We start from the raw sequence: 21,636 nt of genomic DNA, 5'->3' as shown, positions 1-21,636 counted from the left end.
CAGGGCCAACGTAAGATTACAACAAAACAGCTGCACCAACGCTGAATGGCGCGGCAACGCCGCCGCGCAGGGTTCTACTTAATTCTGAAACTCCATCCCAAATCTAAGACAATGGTGCCTCCTTTTACCTCAAGAGTCAAGAAAGGTGTTGGATACTGAACAGCATTCAAATTTGCTCAAAGAATGTAAAGCAGATACTGGGTAACCAAAAGCTCATCTTTTTTTTTCTTATACTACTAAAAGGATAATTGGGCCAGACAGTATAAGGTCATCTAGACCTTTCTCGTTCATTTTTACATATTAAAATTTTTAACTATTCTTCCCCTTTGGTAATGTACAACATTACCCAGAAAGCAGCTGAAAAACTATTGCCTAACAAAATTTCTTCGCTTTAAAGATTACAAAAAAGAAACTTTGGCGATGTTTATATTGCTGTGTGATCAATATTCCCTTAGCATGGAGAGGACGCCATGATTGTTCTGTGTGCAAGTCCAAAGTCCCTCCTGGCTCTTGAAGTGCATTGGAATTCCCAGTGCAAAAACGAGCCGTTATCACCAATTCTGTAACTGTGAAGCCACACTCTTCACAACAGGGTGATAATCTGTGTGCAAGTACTTCTTCGCATTCTCTGAACCAGGTTGCCCCAGCCATTCGTCGTATAATCTTTTCGTAATAGGGTTATCGAAAGGATCAGAAATTGATACCTGGTACACAAGATACACAATTAGTGGAAGTGCATAATAACTGACATAAAGTAAACAATTCATGTAGAGCCCTTGCCAAATGACAGCTCGGAAAAACACTCATCAGTTATAACATATTCCCACTTGAGGATAAAATTATGGCAACAAACTGGAGAATAAATAGCATCCTATCCAAAAGAAAACAGAAGGATAAATAACATGGAATAAATGGTCTGCAAGTTAAGAATTGTTCAGCTAATCAAAGCTACTAGAAATTCAATAGCAGCTCTGACAGATGAACAGATGGTTTTACTTTCCCTCTATTGAAAGAGGCAGAATCACAGTATGAGTAGCAAGCTAATGACATTAGACAAAGAAGAAACCCAAAGCCAAAATACAAATGTAGGAGAGAATATAACAGAATAAAAAGTAGATAATCTATTCTAATATGAAAAATTTTGAGCGATGACTAGGGTATATCAACGACAAAGTCTACATGTCTCTGACATGAATGTTGATTACTTTAAGTGAGGTCAAGACAAAGATGCACACTGATAAGCAAGTTGCCTTTTTAACTATACATGAAATATAGTTCAGTTAGTAGCATACATCTTGTGTGTACACACTCTCCAATTGCTGGATAAGTTCCTTGGCAGATTGGCCCTGAACAGGCTTTATTTGGCCTCCCCCATTCAGGCAACCTGCAGAAGAGTAATAAACGCATCATAGAGCATATCAGATCCTACACTCCAGAATTTCCTACAAGTAACTTGCAAAGGCTGTCATAATGCAGTACCTGAAGGACACGCCATAACTTCAATAAAGTGGTATTCACACTTTCCCATCTTAATCTTCCTAACAATATTCTGCAGGTTCCTGAATCCATAACAAAGTGCAAACTTCAAAACAGGTTTGCCCTCCACCTGCTAGCACAAGCAACATTTGGTAATTGTTATACACATATAATGCAAGTTCACTCTAGTTTGGCAAAAGAGTCGATGGTTTCCTCCATCATGGGAATGAGTTTACCTCCAATGTAATTTCGCGGAAATCTGAATTTCGCAAGGTTCTGAAATCAAGAGGACCCTCTATTTCTCTCTTGTAGATTGCACGTGCAGCATGGCGAAAGACTATTTCTGCATAGCCCCCAGAACCTCCAGAAACCCCATAGAGATGGCCTTCCTCATCAACATTTGTTAGCCTAGGTTATAGTGAGGCAAAATATTTGTCAATTCTGACTTTCTGAGATAAATTAATCAGCGATATAAAAAAACTGTGGTATAATATGGTAGTACACGATAACTCCATGGATTTTCTTTTCTTACAACAAGTAGTTAAAATAAAGAGAACTGTGGTATATTATGGTACTACATGATAATTCCATGGATTTTTTTCCTCACAACAAGTGGTTAAAATAAAGCATATTAAATTTATAGAAAAGAAGTAGCAGCTAAACATATTATGATTAATTAATGCTCCTGCACTTGACAAGATATTTGATGTGTATAGGCACAGAACAAAACACCAAGAACATGGACTTACAATCTGTCCAAGGAAGATTCCTCTAGTGTCTTGAAATCGATAGATTTGGACTGCACAAACACATAAATCATACTGAGTGTCTCCCTACTTTTTCATATTCACCGTACAGGCAAGAATAAGAATCAAGTTAGCAACCTGTATCAGGTCTAATACTTCACCAGTTGTCAGTACTGAATCCACCTCTGTGACTTCTTTACCATCTACTGAGAAAACAAAATCATCCCGGACAGCTTCTAGCTTCTTATCATAGCATGGCATCACAGTAACATGATAGACATCATATGGCCTACATAGCCAAAAAATAAAAGGTTGAAAATGTCATATACTAGAAAGTAGAAACTAACAATATATAAAGAACAGTGATTGTTTCAAAATAATTAGTGATCTTCAGGAAATGGAGGACATTTGCTTACTCAACTGAATACAAGAAGATTATGAAGTGGACTTGGTCACTCGATCTAAATTTATGAAAGGGAAGGAGGAACCAGCCTCTGCTATTTTTGACAACACATTTTTTAGAGTTTTGGTTTAGGTTTTCTTAAAACAAAAATTACAACGATCAGTGGGAAGCATGCAGTCAACTCTCATTAACTCGTATCAACATTCTTTAAAAACAACAAATACATCACTTATGGTATTATAACTTTTGCAAACATAGTACTGCCAAGTTGTATCGCAGACACCTTAGAAGTCGAAGAGAATTTGTGTGACCATAGGAACAATTGATTTCAAGATCTATCCAGATCAGAGGCAAATACTCACTTGAGACCTAGTTTTTCAACCACATGGTGCTTAATAGCTGCACCAATCGCCTGTTGAGGGCTCTTTACAGATGAGATATAAGGTAGGATATATGAACCAAGAGTCTTTTCAGCATAGCATATCCAACCTGCAAGAGGAAGAGGTGTTAAACACATATTTTGCGAACAAATCCCGTACTTATTTCTAAAGAAAATGCAGAAAAAGATAGTACCAGACCATTAGTATTATGTATGCAACGTCACCGCATTTTGAAACCCAAAGTACATTACATAAGTATTCATATGTCATGTTCCCAACTTCCCAACAAAAATTTTACCTGGGCATGCAGATGAAATCATTGGAAGACTGGCTCCAGCTTCTTGGCCACTAGATGATTGGTTTTTCTGATAACGTGATACAAATTCATTGCAACCTTCAATAAGGGATAGGTCTCTACTAGAGCTTGTGTCATAAACGGCCTTTACGCCCATCGATTTGAACAAAGCAGTAAGTTTTCTGAGAACCTGAAATTAAAGAAGTTACATTCTGCTTTAGTTATCATAATTAAAGTGCAAGCTTACAGTACTTTTTGACCACAATGGCTTGTGGGAAACATTTACAAGGGCATACAAGCCAGGGTGATGCTTCTGACAGGGGAATGGATATGGGAAACCCATGATTAATTACCTGTGATTGAGAAAGACCGAAGAATGCAGCTAGTGATGCTCTTGACTGGGGAGACACAGATACAATAACAGTTTTGCCAGAGTTTATGCGAGCAATGAAGTCACCCAAGCTTTGCTTCTCCAGCATAACCGTCTCTGCTGATGTTATACAACCACTAAGATAAAAATGTAACAATCAGCATTCATTGAGTTTGAGCATGTTACTTACTTTAGAACTGGTTTGAAGAGTGAAAAACAGAAATGAAAAAACCTGCATGCCAAACAGTCTTTTAGCGAAATCTTGACTGCTTCCTCTGGAGGCTTTGTGCTCACCGTATTTTCCTTTTGTTTGATCTGTAGAATTTCATTGTCAGGAATATGGGGGATGGTGTGCAGAAAGGCAGTAGACAAGGAATGGAATTGCTTTATGAAGATCCAATGGCGCAGATGTGAAGCTGATTATAATCAGAAATGTACACGGGTATCTAGTTATATACTTAGCCCTTTCAAAGTGGTAGGTTGTTGGCAAAAATGTGGAAGGTTTCATTCAGTAGGCTGTAACACTTTTCCTAACTGATCTGATAGAAGTAGAATAAAGCTAGAAATTTTTCAGAACATGTTGTAAATGTCCTGCAACATACAAACAATCCTTTTTGCCTAGATGCAAATTATAGACAAGCTGTGCTACCAGAGCCTATTACGCAACAAGTAGGGGCAAGTATGGTGCTCAGGTTTTTTTGTGCATGGTACAACTTTGCCTAGCTTTCTTGTTTGCATCTAACAAGCAGATACTGATCTTTCAGCTTGATGGGACATGGGTTTTAGTGCAAAAGGGAAGCAAACGTACTAGGTTAGTCCTTCAGTGCAAAACATAGAATAACCATTGAATTAAAGAATGAACATGAGTACTTCTGATAATCTGAAGACGCCATGTCTGCTCATTACAGGCCATAATTTGCTTCCGATCCACTGAAGCACGTTTATAAGACATAGTTGGACAAAATAACACTTGATGCTATAATTATCAATCTATAATATATAAATTTTGAAGAAAAAAACAGTTAGGGGGTGTTTGGATCCCCGGGCTAAACTTTAGCCCCTGTCATATCGAATGTTTGGATACTAATTAGGAGTATTAAACATAGGCTAATTACAAAACCAATTTCACAACCCCTAGGCTAAATCACGAGACGAATCCATTAAGCCTAATTAGTCCATGATTTGACAATATGGTGCTACAGTAAACATTCGCTAACGATGGATTAATTAGGCTTAATAGATTCGTCTTGCGATTTAGCCTAGGGGTTCTGCAATTAGTTTTGTAATTAGCTCATGTTTAGCCCTCCTAATTAGCATCCGAATATTCGATGTGACATGGACTAGATTTTAGCTCCAGGATCCAAACACCCCCTTATTAAGAGTTAAACTATAGCTAACTCGATTTTTGTCCTTCGTATTTTATTCCACAGAAGCAAACATGAGAACACAAATCAATTTCATTTCCCGTTCCTTCATCCTCCCTTCTAAGTATTTGCTATTTGTCATGTCTTTGCCTGCTGAGCACGGCCTACAGCCTACTGCTCGACGCCACTACACAATCATATTGGGAATATTGATCGCGCAAATCACCGTCTAAAGTTTAAAACAAATATCGCGGGTGAGCTCAAACTGCACTCAGCCGGTGCATATATCCGGACACCAAGACTAGGGTAATCAACGAAACCAGGCGGAGAGGGCGGTGTCAGTACCTGGAGGCGGCGGGCGGCGGAGGAATTCTTGTTGAGGGAGATGACGCAGTCCTGCGAGGGGGCGATGAAGTCGTTGAGATCCGACGCCTGCAGCGCCGGCGAGAACCTGCTCGACGACATCGCGGGCCGGGCGGCCCCAACCGGCTCCCCGAGCGTGCGGGGTAGTCTTCTCCGCCTCCGGGACGAGAGGAACCAATCCGCCCTGCCTAGCTCGAGGACGAGCAGCGGGGCGTCGGCCAAGCCGTATAGCCGCTACGCGGCGGCGGCTGCCTCGCTGAGAAGCACGGGAGACGCGAGGCGAGGGTGAAGCAGGCAGGCGGCGCAGCCGAAGCAGGTGGCTGGCGGCGAGGCGCGGCGGTGGATTGGTTAGGCGGCGGCACGGTAAGGCCCGAGGGCTTCGTGTTGTTCCGGGCTTCTAGTTCGAGCTGGTTGGTCAAACAGGCCACACGACACGACTCAGAAAAATGGCAAGCGGCAAAATGGAAACGTCGGTTCAGAGTAAAATGGAATTTTTTTCGTAATAAAACGAGAAAACAAATTTCGATAATAAGTTAAAAAAAGGTCTAAAGTGTATTTTGAATTTGAATTAAAATTTCGAAAAAGGGGTATATTTTTGCAGGATCAAAAACGTGTTCCGGAAAAGTTTGGCCTAAAAGTACAAAGCACATTGTTATGTACCATGTGCCTGTTTGTTTTAGCTTTTTTGAGTAGCGATTCTCTGAAATCTAACTACTCTGAAAAGCTGCTGTCCACAGAATCTGCTAGTAAGAGAAGCAGAGTGTTTGGCAACCTGATTTTTTTATGGACAGGGAGCTCGATGGCGGGGTGGTGCTCGGCGGCCGACAGCACTAACGGGTTAAATCCTTGGGCGGAGGGGCCATGGCCGGTGTCAACAGGAGGTGGAGGGGCCGGTGGCAGGGCCACACCACCACCGGTAGCACGCACAGGTCAACGTGTGGGAGAAGGAGGCCGGCGGAGGGGCCGATGGCGGTGCGCGGACTAGCTGGGAGGGGCCGCCGGCAGGGCGGGGAGGGGCCGGCAGCACCGCTCGGGAGGGACGAGCGGAAGGGCGCGGAGGGATGAGCGGGTGCTGGTTTTTGCGGGGGCACCCCATCCCGATTCTCAGGTCACGTTGTAATTCCGCTCGAGAAAAAATCTGATTCCTATGAAATCAAACAAGAATACAAGAATCGTGGTGTTTGGGGGCTTTGTTCGATTTTTTCACTAGAATCCGACCTAGAATCGGAAACAAACACGCCCCCCATGCGGTAGGAGCTCCGAAATTTTCAGGCACAGAATCGGAAACAAACACGCCCCCCATGCGGTAGGAGCCCCGAAATTTTCAGGCAGGCTCTTAGATTCTAGAAGGCAGCATTAGAATAAAGATGAACAAACTCGGATGATGTTGTTCCGATAAGAATAAGATAAGGAGGAGGAGAAGATAGATATCGATTCCTCCTCGCTGTAAAGTGTAAACAACTCCTTGCTGATGCGCCATATGATGGTGCAGTCATGTGACACTGCCAATAGAAAAATAGCAGAACCTAATAGAGGCAACCAGGTAAACCAACAGCAGCAGCATGATATCCTCCACGGCTCCCTACAAATTGGAGCGGAGAAAGCGACCCGTGAGAACCTCAGGTCCCCTCAGGTCGAGCGAGGCATAAACAAAGCACACAAGACGATGGACGTGGCAGCTCCGGGTCGCGCCTTCCAAATCGGTGGGGGCCAGGCTGTCAAAAAAAAAGGTCGAGGCTCGTGAATCTGTTCAGCTCGTCTTAGGTTTGATTCGATTCGATTCCTAAACGAGTCAAGCTCGAGCCTAACTCAAAGCTCGTGAGCTCAAGATCGAAGACTCGATTTCTAAACGAGCCATGCTCAAACCTAACTTAAAAGCTCGAATAAGCTCATGCACTACGATTGACCATGACCTATGAGGTGTATACATATATATACTCTAATTATCTTGTCTAACTGTAGCGTGCAAATATCAACGTCTACAAGTAATGCAATGACTCTAGTCCAATTACTATATTGACTTTATTGAACTATGTTTATGAATGATATAAATCTCAAGGCTCGTGAATTGCTCGTGGTTGACTCATATAAGCTCGACCCAAGATCAGCTCGATCATAAACGAGCCAAGCTTGAGCCTAGCTCTAAGCTCGGATGGTTTTGAGAGACAGCTCGAGCTCGGCTTGATGCTCTAACAAGCTCAAGCTTGAGGCGTTGAGCTCGCTCGAGCTCGGCTCGTTTACAGTCCTAGTGGGGGTGCGACCCGGCCGCCGCTGCGTCATGGGCGACTCACGCGAGAATGCGAGATCATGTTGAGTGTGACGAATCTGTGCGTGTGCGCGCGACCAAACGTACACCAAGATCTTTCCGCCCAAAAGATCACCGTCTCCTGGAGTTGTTCTTCGAGTGCCGCCTCGGCCTCGTGAGCAGCTTTAGCATGCTGTCCGTCAGGTCCAGCGGCGAGGAGTCGTCGCCCTCGTCCTGCGGCTTCACGCCGGAGGTCTGCGTCAGCCACGCGAGCGCCTCGATGGCCGCGTCCCGCTCCGCCAGCTGCTTGTTCCGCTTCGGCTTCCCCACGAACTGCATCCCCTTGAACTCCACCATGGCCCGGAACTCGTTCGTCTTGAGGTGCTTCGTCTTGTACTTGGGCGGGGTGTGCCCCGCGCGCATCAGCAGCGTCTGCAGCAGGCTCTTGGGGTTCATCCCATCCTTGATCAGGCTGCTCTTGCCCTCCTCCTCGGGGCTCTGGAGCTTGGCCCGGCTCGTCTCACGCCCGAACACGAACCGCCCCTCGCATAGGTCGCCGGCGGTGAGCTCCTGCGCGGCGTATAGGATGTACTTGCCTTCCTTGTGGATGTCAAAGTTCGGGTCTTCAAGCTGGAGTTGAGTACATTGTCAGATCACACAAGTACACAATACATAACATAGGCAGCTAGACAAGGTTCACCCAAACAAACACAGACCCAGGCTCAACTACTGTATTTTGGCACGTACTGCGAAGTTTTCTACTGCACTCGTTATTTGCGAACCCAGCAATGGAAATGCCTGATGAAAATGTACCAAATTCCTTTGAGGTGTAAAACTTCACTGAGTGCACGACTTACCTTCTTCTGTATAAGTTTATCAAGTTCTTCTCTAAGTTGCAAGTAGCATTCGGAAAGGCTGGGATCCATAAAGAAATCAATGTACCCATCGAGCATCTTCAAGTGCCCAGCCTATAACATGTGAGTTAGAAGGCAAGCCATACAAAATAGTAACATAAACACAAAATTACATGAGAAACACAATCAGTTAAGACCAGAAAATGTACCATGCTTCCTTTTGCAACAGCACCACCAAATAAGATCAGTATGGAGTCTGATACTCCGGTTGAATCACGGATGAAGACAGCATTCACCTTCACCTTCTCACCAAAGACCAACCATGGATATGGGATGGTCTGGTACTTTGCATTCACTGAATTCTGAATTAAGAATAATGTCAAATTTTCAGTCTAAGAGATCATAATAACAGTTTGGTACAATCTCTAAATGTCTAAACGAGGCACCACTAGCCCCCTTCAAAGGGCAGTACAGATGAGCATTTGGATTTTGGAGACCGTCTGGTATGCACTTACAGCATAAAGAAGAACTTGGCCATCATCCATGGTCTTAAAGGACATTGAGTTTTCTCGATGCTGCAAAGGCAAGATTAAAAAAATCAGTTAAACTGTCAAGTCTGGCCTCTATCAAAACAGAAATCTATAGTAAAATTGTCAATAGCTGTTTTACCACAACAGATGCTATCCCAGGAAAAAGCCCAGAACATATGATGCCACGGACCAATGATTGATTATGGCTCAAACTGTTATTTATATTTGCATCAGAGTCTATCAAACCAGAATCCTTTAAAATATAGCTGAATTGCTTCCGAAGTGAGTGAATAGCTTGTAGTGTTTGAGCAGAAAGGAAATTTCTCCAACAGTATTCATAAGCAGACCCTTCTCTCTCTGCATCCTTCCATCCTTCATAAGCCCGAACAAGGGCCATATGGTCACTATAATCCTTTGCTGAGAATCTTGATTTCGCAGTTCCTGCCAACTAATATATAAAGTAGGATATCAAGGTCTTTCTGCTCAACAGAAAATATCATGATGCATTTTCAGTACTAAATATCCCTTACATTTTCTCATAAAACTTTTTAAAAAATAAAAAATATAAAGAATCAATTCACAACCAATACCAGTCACTAATATAAAGTCAAGCAGTGGAAATCAAAGGCTTACATCCTTCTTGTCCTGTGGCAACAGGAAAGGATCCCGAACACTCAGTCCAGCGACTACAGTAAGTATAGGATCTATGCAGCGAAAAACTGAGCCCATTATAAGCATCTTTCCCAGTTTCGGATCAACTGGAAGCATGGAAAGGTAACATCCTACAAAGTCATAAGGAAATATTAACTCTCAGTGCTAAAATATTGCTGCAGACCTCAGTTCTTGCAGGGAAGCAACAGATAAGGCATACCAAGATCAGTAAGGTTCTCATTTCCATCTAATGCGCCAATCATCTTCAGGAATTCCACTGCATTTTGGACCTACACATTTATCAAGTATAAGTGGAAAGGATTGAAAATCGAAAGAGAATCCTTTACTTCCTACTTGACACATTTATTCTTTACATACTGTGTAAATGCCCCTAAAAAGAGTTAGTTAATATGCCACTAATCCAGTGGGCACGAAGACAGAGAAAAATGGGGCTATTGTAATGTCAAAGTACAATTTAAACACATACAGCTAGTGGTTCAGGAGGCTGTAAAGCAGCTGATAGGAACTCTCCGATGCTGCCAACTTGCAAACTTTTTATCTGCAAACATAATGAATTCAAAGGAGTTCTAAGAAGCTCCGGAAGCTGATATTCTGCGAATGCATCGTACACACATCTAGGATAAAGATGATAGCATTCTCCAGGTTGCACACGGCCAGCTCTGCCCCTCCTCTGCATTAAGATAATGGAGAGACTGAGAATCATCGTGATTCACAAATATGAATGGTTGGTACTGTAAACATGGGAACAGTTTGTGATCATATGTGTATCAAGAGGTTAGGATCGAATTTTATTCACTGTTAAAATTTCTCTCAATTATTACTTTGTTATTAATCCTTTTAATTCTAACCAGTGACAAATTTATATTGGCTACTGAATCAGAACTAAAGAACACATTGACTCAAGACAGGTTTGTGTGAGAAAGAGACACATGCAGGTGGTTGATAGGGAATTAAGGACCGTTGTAATTAAACAGACTAAGATAATCCCAGATGTCAAAGCTGAATAAATAAGTCTTATAGTCTGGATGTTACAAATGGAGCAAAGTTCTTCAAGTTGGGACTATAATTGAACAGAAGCCTCAAAAAATATGAATTAAAGAAAGGATCTACTGGTGAAAGATGAGACAGCAAGGAAGCTAAGCACTCACCTGCCGGGCAGAAGCTCTTGAAATCCATGAGGGGAGTAAGCAGGGGGTATTGTTCAGAGCATCATATGTAGTTTCCTTTGCTTTACCACAATCCACAACAAAAACGATATCATTTATTGTAATACTTGCTTCTGCCATGTTTGTGGCTAGGACTACCTTCCGAACATTAGGAGGTGCCTTCTCAAAAATTAGCCTCTGTGACCAACGATATACAGACATACACGCGAATTAGGCTTGTGAAATACAGAAGGGATGCTTACAAAAACAAAGATCAACCAACTAATAGACAAGATTATATATGCATTTAAAGAACATCACCATGATATGCCAGATTATAACAACTACCTGCTCAGCAGTAGCCATAGAACCATGGCATGCAAGCAGCAAAACCCTGTTTGGATCACCTAACAACGGATGTGCTTTCAGTTGATCCTTCAAGCAACTAATATCATCCCATCCAGTCATGAAAACTAAAACAGCACCAGGTCGCTCTTTGCGACATATGTGGCACAGAACCGCCTCTATGAGGTTGAACCCAATGCAATCAGGATTCCAATTTGCTAGAGAATCTCGCGTCCTGGAACCATATGTCTCAAAGCTTGAATTTTTTAGGGCATCCTGCATAGTACATTAACAGTATATGAAGAGTGTTGAGCATGAATTGCATTCATTGACCTCTGTTTTGAATAAGTACCTCGACAAGTGTAGTGATTTGATTTTTCCTTTTTCTAGGCAGCAGCTGCCTCTGAGTTTTCCAGACTTTATCTTGGCCATAATCATCAAGTTGATTGCTTGAAGTCAACTTGTAGCCCGACCTCTCCAATATATCTTCCAGAAAATGTGCCCTCACTGGATGCGTGAATCCCTGAATTGGCATTCAAGAGAACAACATAAGTGTAAGATCAGTGCAGCTTTGTCAGAGTTATTGAAGGCGGGAAAAAGTACAATCCATACAGTAAATGAGATGATTTAGGTACAAAAGCACACTAACTCACAGGAATGTGGATAGTTGGTGCCCCTCCAAAATAACTAGAGAACAGTTCCGCATTTAGAGTAGCACTCATCAATATCAACCTCAAATCACGGCGCCGTGATAATAGATCTTTCAGTACAATCAACAGGAAATCTGCAAAACCAATGCAATAACAGAACAATTGTTATCGCTGAATATAGGTAGAACCTCAATGAAGTGAAAGGGAACAATACCAATATGGTACCTAACCTTCATTCATGCCCCTTTCATGTATTTCATCAACAAATACATGAGTCACGCCATTCAAGTTTCGGTCACTCAGCAATCGTCTTAGTAAAATGCCGCTGGTGCAGAAAAGCAAATGTGTGTCTTTTCCCTTCATTCCCTCCAGTCGAACTTTATAGCCAACCTATTAAAAAAGCTAGTATCGTATGCACATACAACGGAGAGAACTAGTAAGGACTTTTGTCCTTATTCCTTACACATATTACAAATGATTTACAGTAGCAAAATTGACAAAAATAAAATTTGAATGAACTTACCGATTCACCAAGGTTCTCTCCTCTCTCAGTGGATACTCTTTCTGCAACTGCCATTGCAGATATCCTTCGTGGCTGTGTACAAATTATGTTACAAAAGGCCCCTCGGCCAGACTCTATTTCCGCCTCCAATACAAATTGAGGCAGCTGTGTTGTTTTCCCACATCCTGTCTCCCCAGAAATTACTATAACCTGGCATTGGACAAGGGTGCCGGAGAATTAATAAAAAAAGGTTATAATGATGGATTCAAAGGGTTCGTATGGGCTCGTAGTCATATGTCTCTCCAGGACATTTCACAAGCTTGCATACCTGATTGCGTGCAATGGCTGCTAGGAGCCTTTCTTTGTCCTTGTATGCTGGAAGCGATTTCCGAAACTCTAACATCTTAACACCTTCAGGTGATTCCTGTTTCACAAGTACACCATGAGATTGTTACAAGACAGCAAGCGCAGAGCTATGAATGCTGCAGAAGGCTTTCAAATTACCCCCCGTCTTTCCCAAACATGATTACAGGAATATGATGCGTATGAAGCATGTCACACCTGCCAACTTCTCTGAAAATTGCGCATTCGAATGCTCTTCCTCTGAAGTATCTTCTCCATGACTGACCTATCAAGCAGAGAATCATGCTGCTCGTCCAGGTTCACATTGTCAGCTTTCCCAGCCGCCTCAGAACCACTTTCCGTGTTGCCACCGCTTTTATCCAGTGACAAGAGTGCACGGTCTAGATGCTCCTGCACAAGACCTTCAACTCTCCTCTGCAAGCTCAGCGGGATCACCACCTGTTTGTTTCCACAATAAGTAAATCATAAACACCCCTTTTCGACGCGAGTTGGAGCCCCATTTCCATTACAGATAATTACAAACACCCCATAAGCACTAGCAATTTGAAATGCAAGTAAGACATACGATCTTGTTGCTGAATTGCATAGACAAACCTCTCTTTGCGGCCGCTTGTCATCTAGGTCCGGCCTGTAGTTTGGCAGTGGGACCTTGCTCGCGACGATAACCCTCCCGTACGTCTGACTGCCATTCCACACCCCCACCAAAACATCATTCACATCATGAAGTTTCGATTATTTTTTCAACAAGTGCGTGGAGAAATGATAGCCAGAAGCTGGGAAATGACAGCACGAAACCTGTAGAGCCCCATTCTCTTGGCGAGGTTGGCGATCTGGTCATAGTCCCGGCGGTCCCTCCGGTCCCTGGAGATGATCTCCTGCTCCTCGGCGTTGCGCTGCAGCATGCTCAGCTTCCATCTCCACTCGTCTATGTTCGCCACCGACGACGACGGCTGCGCGTGGCGATCGGAATTGAGTCAGACAAACACGGAAAACCAGTCACACAAAGGTATAATCCGTGCGCCTGCGGCGCTGGATGTAGCACGAACCCGGAGGTCCTCGTACTCGTGGTCGTACTCGTCATCGGAGAACTGCTCGACGGCGCGGCCCCCGCCGGGGAAGCTGCAGAAGGAGCGGCGGGAGAAGCCATTATTGAGGCGGTGGGGGTGGAGGAGGAGAGCCGCGAGAGAGATAGGCGGCGGGCGGCTGGGTGCGTTGGGAAGTGGGACGAGGAGGATGCCCAGCCCGCGGCGCAGGCCGCGGCGCATGCTACCCTTGGCTTGTTAGCTCTATTGAGGCGGCGGCGGCGGCGGCGGCATGGTAGGAGGAGGGGAGCTCAGGGAGGCCGGCGTTGGGGAAGGAGAGGAAGCAGAGGAACACGCGCCGGTGGGCTCGTCCTCCTAGCCCTTAAGATTTTGGGCTGAAAGGTTCGTGTTCTCCCTCGTGGGCTTTGCGGTAATAGCATGGGCTATTCTCTCTTGGGCTTTTCGGCTTTCTTCTTGATCGAGGAGGCCTTCTCCACGGATGGGCCCGTTTGACCAAAATCATCGGCGAGTGCTTCTTCTCTGAGCAGCTCAAAAACAACGCAACATCTCTATAGTTTTTGTCACCCGTGGTCTTAGGAAGCGGACCATTAGCTTAACTTAAAAAATTAATGGGGGGACTGTCAATACACAGAAGGAGCAAGCAGAGGAAACAATGATGCTCATGGTCTCATCATCATCTCATCTCACCTCATGGCAATGGTCAAAATAACACGAAGCTCGGGGGGTGGGTTGGGACCACCTCAGCGAGGGGCCACCCCACATGCTTCATGCAAATGTGCAAATCTTTTGGCACCATTCCGTCAGAAAGCGACCGGTGTGCCACATGACCCCGACCGAGCCGGCCCAGCCCAGCGGGCCTAACCACCACTGCATCCACCTAATCGCCGTCGTCCGTGACGCGGCACCCAAATCAAATCAACGGCCCTACAGCCCAGAATGAGATGGGCCCGCTTTACCCACTGATTGGCTGGGCCGGTCGCTGCCGAGTCATTACTTGGCACAGTTAATTGTCCATATTTAATTAATGCTGTCGTCGGAATAAAAAATAGTTTTACAGGTCAGGAGAGATGGCGCCGTCGCGAAGCAAACTCAGCAGCCAGCATGTCGCCCAAGTAAGACCCCATCGCGAGATTACTCTTCTGCCCCTGGACCCTCCGCGAGGCGATCCGCGCCTGGCGGGAGGGTAGAAGGGGTATTTGGGTAGATGATTAGGAAGGAGGGGATGGCTTCGTTTTCGTTTATTAATTTTCCTCGGCCACCGAGGCAGCGAACAGCTCAAGAAAAGTAGCAGCAGCAACCCGCGGCGGCGACGAGTAACCAACCGGACCACGCCATTGCCAATCGCCCGCCCGCCTACGAGCCCCTGCCTGCCTCGCGCCCTTGCCCGGCCGGCCACTGCGCCTTCCTCTCCTCGCGCTGCGGGGTTCTCTCGGGCAGCCCGGATTGGCGGGGTGGTTTCTTTGACCGCTTCTTCTGAGTTCTCCCTCGGCGCCGCGCTATGGAGGTGAGCGTCGTCTATTGGTTTTCTCGTTGGGCAGCGTCGGCGGCGAGCACCGGCTTGCGTTGGGGATTGGGGGGGGGGGGGGTGTCGGTGATGGATTGTGATGGTTTCGCCCGGTCGGTTTCGCTTGCAGGAGATGGGGAAGAGGGTGGTGAGGACCGTCCGCGTGCGGAACATCTCAGATCTGGCGACGGAGCGGGAGGTGCGCGAGTTCTTCTCCTTTTCCGGCGACATCGAGCACGTCGACATCAGATTGTGAGCGCCTCTTGATTTCTTTCTCTCTTCTTCTTTTAGCCGCCTATCCTTTGATGTGTTACTAGCAGCTTTTCCGTTTCGGCTAGTAATTTGAACTGCATTACGATTTTTAGCCTCTTGTCGGTGGTTGCATTGCAGTGACGGAGTGGCGACGGGGAGGACGGCCTACGTCACATTCAAAGATCCCAAAGCCCTCGAGATTGCCCTTCTCCTATCGGTATGGCCTTGAGCATCTATTTCCTTGACATGTCTAGGAGATTTTTTTTCTGGTTATTTTGGATGTGGTGCTTTTAGAAGTCGTATCCTGAATGATGTTGTGTGTGGGGACTGCCATTATGAATAGCGAAGTAGGTATATGTGTCTGTTAGCCTGTTACGTTTGGGGTTATACAGGTGCCGCAATAAGCCAAATTTTGTGTCGGTTGCGATCAATATCGTAGCATGTAGGGATGGAGGAAAAAAAGTTAAAGGTGTTTTGGTTCAGTGGTTTAAGCATGCATGACCTGTTCTGGTGTACGTATCAATTAGGAAGAAATAGACAATTTTCCATACAGGGTTTGGTTATTCACTCTGACCTCGTCTTAATAGACAATTTTCCATACAGGGTTTGGTTATTCACTCTGACCTCGTCTTAATTGGAGTTTGTCACAGAATCTGAGGATCCATGCACATGCAGAATTCTTGAATAGTAGTTTAATTATTTAAATTTCTTTGACCATAAGCCATGTGCTTCATGCACTGGCAATCAAATGATGTATGGGGATCCTCAGGTCATCTGTAAGATCCTTAGGAGGCCATCAAAGATTGATGAATAAGCAGAGAGAATAAAGATATTGAGTATTTTAATGCCTGCTTTAATCAGTGCAGTATGTGAGCAACATAAATTATAATTTTACGATGCGATTCTTTGACTTTGTGAATCTGTTCCATGTAAGAAATAAGCATGCCAATTAACTATTTATTTCCAGCATGCATACAAGTCTGCATTTGTGCATCAATTGCAAAATGACAATCTAAATTTCAAATAGCCCTTGCTGCAGTGAAAAGCTCTTCCTGTTTGTGTGTTTTCTGAGTGAAATACAATAGTGTCTTCTTCTCTCTATTATGCATCTCATCATCTAGATTGATCTGCAGCATTATGAAACAAAGAAACACTGATTACATTTGTTTCTTTTCATGTTACCATGGAGCAATATCAAATATCATGTAATTTTTTTTCCAGGGAGCAACAATTGTGGATCAAGTTGTGAACATAACCCCAGCTGAAGATTACATCTACATCCCTGTTACTGAACAGGTACACCATTGAGCTAACTTATGTTACATAAATGTAATTAATCTCTATTGGTCATTATTTTTCATAGAGATATCCATTTTGAAAATTATGCAGCAACTTTTGGTCAGTGAGGTGACAAGTACAAGTTCAGCTCCTAATGCGGAATTGGAGTACTCCCCAGAGGTACCTTTAATTCCAAATGCAATTTTTAAGTTTCTTCTCCCTTGTAGTTAGAATGTTAGATCATGAGCCTCCCATTAACCAGGGGCAGGGGCAAACTGAAAAAAAGTTCAATAGAGGGGTCTCTTGTAAGAAGTGGTTGTAGGGATGAGGCAGTGACCGAGTGCAAACATCTCACACTTTTTTACTGAATAGCGACTGCATATTTGAAACCAAAATAAATAAATAAACTGGAACCTATATATGCGTATATGTTATTTCAGATGTTTTATGGTACTTGCAAGGTACCCAGGGGGTGCCACCATTAAAAAATTATCAGCCGATGATTAACAGGTCTATTTTAGGTATTTTTAATGCAAAGCGTACTATCATCTTGTCTCATATTATTTTTATACAATGTGTATTATACTGGCAGTTGTTATTTAACTAAAAGGTTCTTTTTGTGTTGCCACATAGGCCAATGCCAGTCCCAATAGCCGTGTCTATGTGAGCAAGGCCCATGATGTCATGACAAATGTGATTGCAAGGGGTTCTGCAATTAGACAAGATGCTGTGAACAAGGCTAAAGCATTTGATGAGAAACATCAGTTGAGAGCTAATGCATCAGCAAGGATCAATTCCTTTGATAAACGTGTTGGCCTTTCAGAGAAGATAAACAATGGGATATCAGTTGTCAATGAAAAGGTGAAATCAGTAGACCAAAGGTTACATGTTTCGGACAAAACAATGGCTGCTTTGCTGGCTGCAGAGCGTAAGCTTAATGATACAGGCTCTGCTGTGAAAACCAACAGGTCTGTTCTCATCCTTGCTTTTGTTAATTAATCCTCAAAATATGGCTTAGAATGGACTAACATATCTTTTGTACCTTCATTATTACCAACATCCTTTATTTGCTAATTCCTTCGATTGTTTTCTCCAACTTACAGGTATGTGTCTGCTGGAACAAGCTGGCTGAATGGCGCTTTTAGCAAGGTCGCCAAGGCTGGTCATGTTGCTGGCTCAAGAACCAGAGAAAAGTTCCAATTAGCTGTGTCAAATCTAACAGCCAAAGTAAGTGATGATTGATAATTAAAACTGTGCTTGCTACTATGTAAATATATTAAGTAAAGCATGCCAAATAGCTTCAGACCGCAAACTTTGGTAGCTAAGCATCATTGTTTCACAATCATGGCTGATGTAGCACAATTTGTCCGATTCTTGGACTTTCACTTTGCCTGAAACATGATCACCGAACAGCTTATTTGAACGTAAGTAGTAGACCCAGTCCTGGTTCTTGATCACAATCACGAAACATCGCAGAGTCACTGACCTGTGACCTTGAGAACAAGCAATTAAGGTCAAAGTGGAAGTAACCAGATTTAGAGTGCTAGAACAGTTCGTCAGTTTTGGATATGCATGCTTTCATATGTCATCTGAGAAAGATTTGCAAATTGTGAAGTTGCATGTCGCCTTTGGCTAATCCCATGGGCCATTACCACTGAATCACTGGTCAAGGAAGAAATCATATAACTCTAGGAACAAATTGCTTCTTGCATAGCCCATCCTGAGTTAATTGATATGCATCCCTTGGAAATATATTGAACTACTGTGCTCCATTTATGAAGCTTAGTGCCTTACAGCTGTATATGATTTTCATACTTCTAAACACATTTTGTTTTCCTGAAATAGGGCCCTGCTGTTGTTGCTTGAGCTTGCTGTGCTGGTTATGTAAGCTCTTCTTCCCGAGGAAAATCTACTGGGAGTCCTTGAGCAAGCATCTCCCTTCATTGTTTGGACAGTGTGGAAAGTAACTGTGTGTTTCACCGTTGTCGTCCTTTTTTCCTTGGGTGCAGGCTTTTTAGTAAATCTTCTGAGGTTTGGTATATAGAGGTGCTCAGATTTTGGTATTTTAGAAACCCCATTCTTTTAGTGATGTTAAATTGATTATAGGTGATAGTGACATTCTATTGACTCAGTGTGGATTCTTGATCTCATTGATTACTATTCTTCTACGGTATTCCAAAACTGTTCAATGAGCTACGCAAATGGCCCAATTTGAAACTTAACTAGGAATTGGGATGCTTTTCGGTTCTGATGTTCTATTTGATTTTTGGCGTGCCATATGTTTGAACTATGCATTGACATGGGATTTCTGTCGAACTCCCCAGCTGTAAATAGAGAATACTATGTAGGTTCGGCCCTAGTGACTTTTGTAGTGGAAGCTTATACGTTGTCTACATATGGCATGCAGCCATGCACCGATATGTTGTTGACCCAATCGAATGAGCATAATCAGCGAAATGGATAGCATCCATGAAGCCAAACTGGCAATCTTTCGTGATACAGTGGAATTAACGGGGATCAATTCGTATATGCTGATCTTCATAAGAAACTCCGCCATTTGCATACAGGACAACCTTGTGAGTTGAGATGATGTTAATCGCAGCTATTGCCTTCAGCCAGGCTTAACTTTTTCAGGGTAAGACTGCTTCAACCATTTGGTTCTTTGGTCCAGCAAACTGTGCCCTACGCACAGTTCTTACAAGGATGAATTATTTGCTGCCATTGCTAATTCAATACCAGATCGTTGTATAAAACACACACAGCCGGGATGCAAAAAACGCGTCCTTGAACAAGAGATCATGCGCTAATTGTGGCGAAATGGTGTCACTGCAGCAGTGAAAACCACCCAGAAAAGCGGACAGATTCAGCATCCAGCCAGCCACACAGCAGAATCTCGTCGTTCAAACTATCTGAAGAATCTGCACATCTCCCGCTCCGCCCTCGCAGACCTTTTCGCCCCTCAATTCCCATATAGCTCTCGCCCACCTTCCACTTGGCCTCTGTTGATTTCTCCCCTCCCCGTGGACACGACGCGCGCGAGCACCCGTACACTAAACTCGCGCCACTGCGTTGTCTCGATCACCGGCCGTCGAGATGGCGACGGAGGCGGCGCCGGAGTGGCTCGACAAGGGAGACAACGCGTGGCAGCTGGCGGCGGCGACGCTGGTGGGGCTGCAGAGCGTGCCGGGGCTGGTCATCCTCTACGGCAGCATCGTCAAGAAGAAGTGGGCCGTGAACTCGGCCTTCATGGCGCTCTACGCCTTCGCCGCCACCTTCGTCTGCTGGTGCCTCTGGGCCTTCCGCATGTCCTTCGGCGACCGCCTCCTCCCCTTCGTCGGCCGCCCCGACCTCGCCGCGCTCGACCAGGCCTTCCTCACCCAGCAGGGCTTTGCCGGCGCCTACCCGGCCGCCACGCTCCTCTTCTTCCAGTTCGTCTTCGCCGCCATCACGCTCATCCTCGTCGCCGGCTCGCTCCTTGGCCGCATGAACTTCCGGGCCTGGATGCTGTTCGTGCCGCTCTGGCTCACCTTCTCTTACACCATCGGGGCGTTTAGCCTCTGGAGCCCCAACGGGTTCCTCTTCAAGGCCGGCGTCATGGACTTCGCCGGCGGGTACGTCATCCACCTCTCCTCTGGCATCGCCGGCTTCACCGCCGCCTACTGGGTACGCTCCTTACATCCTTGTACACACTTGAATGCCATGGCTATGCACGAGCTGGCAGCTTACAATCATCAATGGGCGGCGGCAGGTCGGTCCGAGGACGGCGAAGGACAGGGAGGCGTTCCCGCCTAACAACATCCTCCTGACGCTCGCCGGCGCCGGGCTGCTGTGGATGGGGTGGACGGGGTTCAACGGCGGCGCGCCGTACGCCGCCAACATCGACGCGTCGGTCGCCGTCGTGAACACACACTTCTGCACGGCCACCAGCCTCCTTGTCTGGCTCTGCCTCGACTGCCTCGTCTTCGGCCGCCCCTCCGTGATCGGCGCCGTCCAGGGCATGATCACCGGCCTCGTCTGCATCACCCCGGCCGCCGGGCTGGTCCAGGGCTGGGCGGCGATGCTCATGGGCGTCGCCTCCGGGAGCGTGCCGTGGTGCACCATGATGGTGCTGCACAGGCGGAGCCGGCTCCTGAAGCGCGTCGACGACACGCTCGCCGTGCTCCACACCCACGGCGTCGCCGGCAGCCTCGGCGGCGTGCTGACGGGGATCCTCGCGGAGCCGCGGCTCTGCCGCCTCTTCTTCGGCGACGACCCCCGGTACGTGGGCCTCGCGTACGCGGTGAAGGACGGCCGTGCCGCCGCGGGGCTCCGGCAGGTGGGCGTGCAGGTGGCCGGGATCGCCTTCGTCGCGGCGCTCAACGTCGGCGTGACGAGCGCGGTGTGCCTGGTCGTCCGGCTGCTCGTGCCGCTCCGGCTCGGCGAGGAGCAGCTGGCGGCCGGCGACGACGCGATCCACGGGGAGGACGCGTACGCGGTGTGGGGCGACGGCGAGACGTACGAGCAGTCGGTGCACGGGAACCAGGGGTACCCCATGACGGCCAATCCCGTGGCGTCCAAAGCCGACGAGATGATATGATCATTCCACGGTTCCAGCTCCCAAGTGTTGTTTGTATAGTTACGGGTAGTACTCGCTTCTTGAACTTAGGCGCTGTTGGTGGTGCAATGTTAAAGTGGATCGTTCCAAAATGCAATAGTAGTCGGTTTCTATCTTCTTGCCCCAGCATCTCTTTGTAGCATCAGTATTAGCACACTTATAATTCGGAACGAAGGGAGTAGTATGCGTTGAAGGTTGTACAGCGAAATTGTTGTAATTTTGTTGTCGTGTCGCATCAGTGATTGAGTTGTAACGTAAACAA

General features: G+C 45.6%; 4 protein-coding genes across 4 annotated transcripts; 2 read left to right on the top strand and 2 right to left on the bottom strand.

Annotated features, from left to right (window-relative positions):
- Window positions 1–202: 202 nt before the first annotated feature.
- LOC117836823 (protein NAR1) lies at window positions 203–5,810 on the bottom strand. The gene is made up of 11 exons (XM_034716333.2): window positions 5,380–5,810; window positions 3,903–3,985; window positions 3,654–3,807; window positions 3,304–3,490; window positions 2,988–3,114; window positions 2,361–2,511; window positions 2,226–2,275; window positions 1,713–1,884; window positions 1,480–1,606; window positions 1,293–1,384; window positions 203–704 (listed from the first exon to the last, which is right to left on the bottom strand). The coding sequence occupies exons 1-11, from the start codon at window positions 5,497–5,499 to the stop codon at window positions 552–554; spliced, it is 1,416 nt and encodes a 471-aa protein (XP_034572224.1). The 5' UTR covers window positions 5,500–5,810; the 3' UTR covers window positions 203–551.
- A 1,581-nt stretch (window positions 5,811–7,391) lies between these two features.
- On the bottom strand, window positions 7,392–14,084 carry LOC117839143 (DExH-box ATP-dependent RNA helicase DExH3). Its single transcript, XM_034719407.2, has 19 exons — window positions 13,750–14,084; window positions 13,499–13,653; window positions 13,298–13,385; window positions 12,902–13,141; window positions 12,669–12,764; window positions 12,362–12,550; window positions 12,069–12,228; window positions 11,842–11,972; window positions 11,541–11,711; window positions 11,192–11,464; window positions 10,847–11,041; window positions 10,165–10,368; window positions 9,898–9,967; window positions 9,660–9,808; window positions 9,166–9,474; window positions 9,012–9,071; window positions 8,706–8,858; window positions 8,500–8,610; window positions 7,392–8,272 (listed from the first exon to the last, which is right to left on the bottom strand). The coding sequence occupies exons 1-19, from the start codon at window positions 13,966–13,968 to the stop codon at window positions 7,775–7,777; spliced, it is 3,471 nt and encodes a 1,156-aa protein (XP_034575298.1). The 5' UTR covers window positions 13,969–14,084; the 3' UTR covers window positions 7,392–7,774.
- A 912-nt stretch (window positions 14,085–14,996) lies between these two features.
- On the top strand, window positions 14,997–18,953 carry LOC117840068 (binding partner of ACD11 1). The gene is made up of 8 exons (XM_034720522.2): window positions 14,997–15,250; window positions 15,381–15,502; window positions 15,641–15,719; window positions 16,724–16,798; window positions 16,892–16,960; window positions 17,414–17,748; window positions 17,884–18,007; window positions 18,626–18,953. The coding sequence occupies exons 1-8, from the start codon at window positions 15,245–15,247 to the stop codon at window positions 18,644–18,646; spliced, it is 831 nt and encodes a 276-aa protein (XP_034576413.1). The 5' UTR covers window positions 14,997–15,244; the 3' UTR covers window positions 18,647–18,953.
- Window positions 18,954–19,097: 144 nt separating this feature from the next.
- On the top strand, window positions 19,098–21,636 carry LOC117840067 (ammonium transporter 2 member 5). Its single transcript, XM_072291147.1, has 2 exons — window positions 19,098–20,443; window positions 20,502–21,636. Exons 1-2 carry the CDS (start codon window positions 19,874–19,876, stop codon window positions 21,354–21,356), a joined length of 1,425 nt encoding a protein of 474 aa, XP_072147248.1. The 5' UTR covers window positions 19,098–19,873; the 3' UTR covers window positions 21,357–21,636.

This window comes from Setaria viridis, chromosome 9, assembly GCF_005286985.2.
Source record: "Setaria viridis chromosome 9, Setaria_viridis_v4.0, whole genome shotgun sequence".
Lineage (NCBI taxonomy): Eukaryota > Viridiplantae > Streptophyta > Magnoliopsida > Poales > Poaceae > Setaria > Setaria viridis.
The sequence above is the reverse complement of the archived record's forward strand: the minus strand, read 5'-3'. Positions and strand labels throughout refer to the sequence as shown.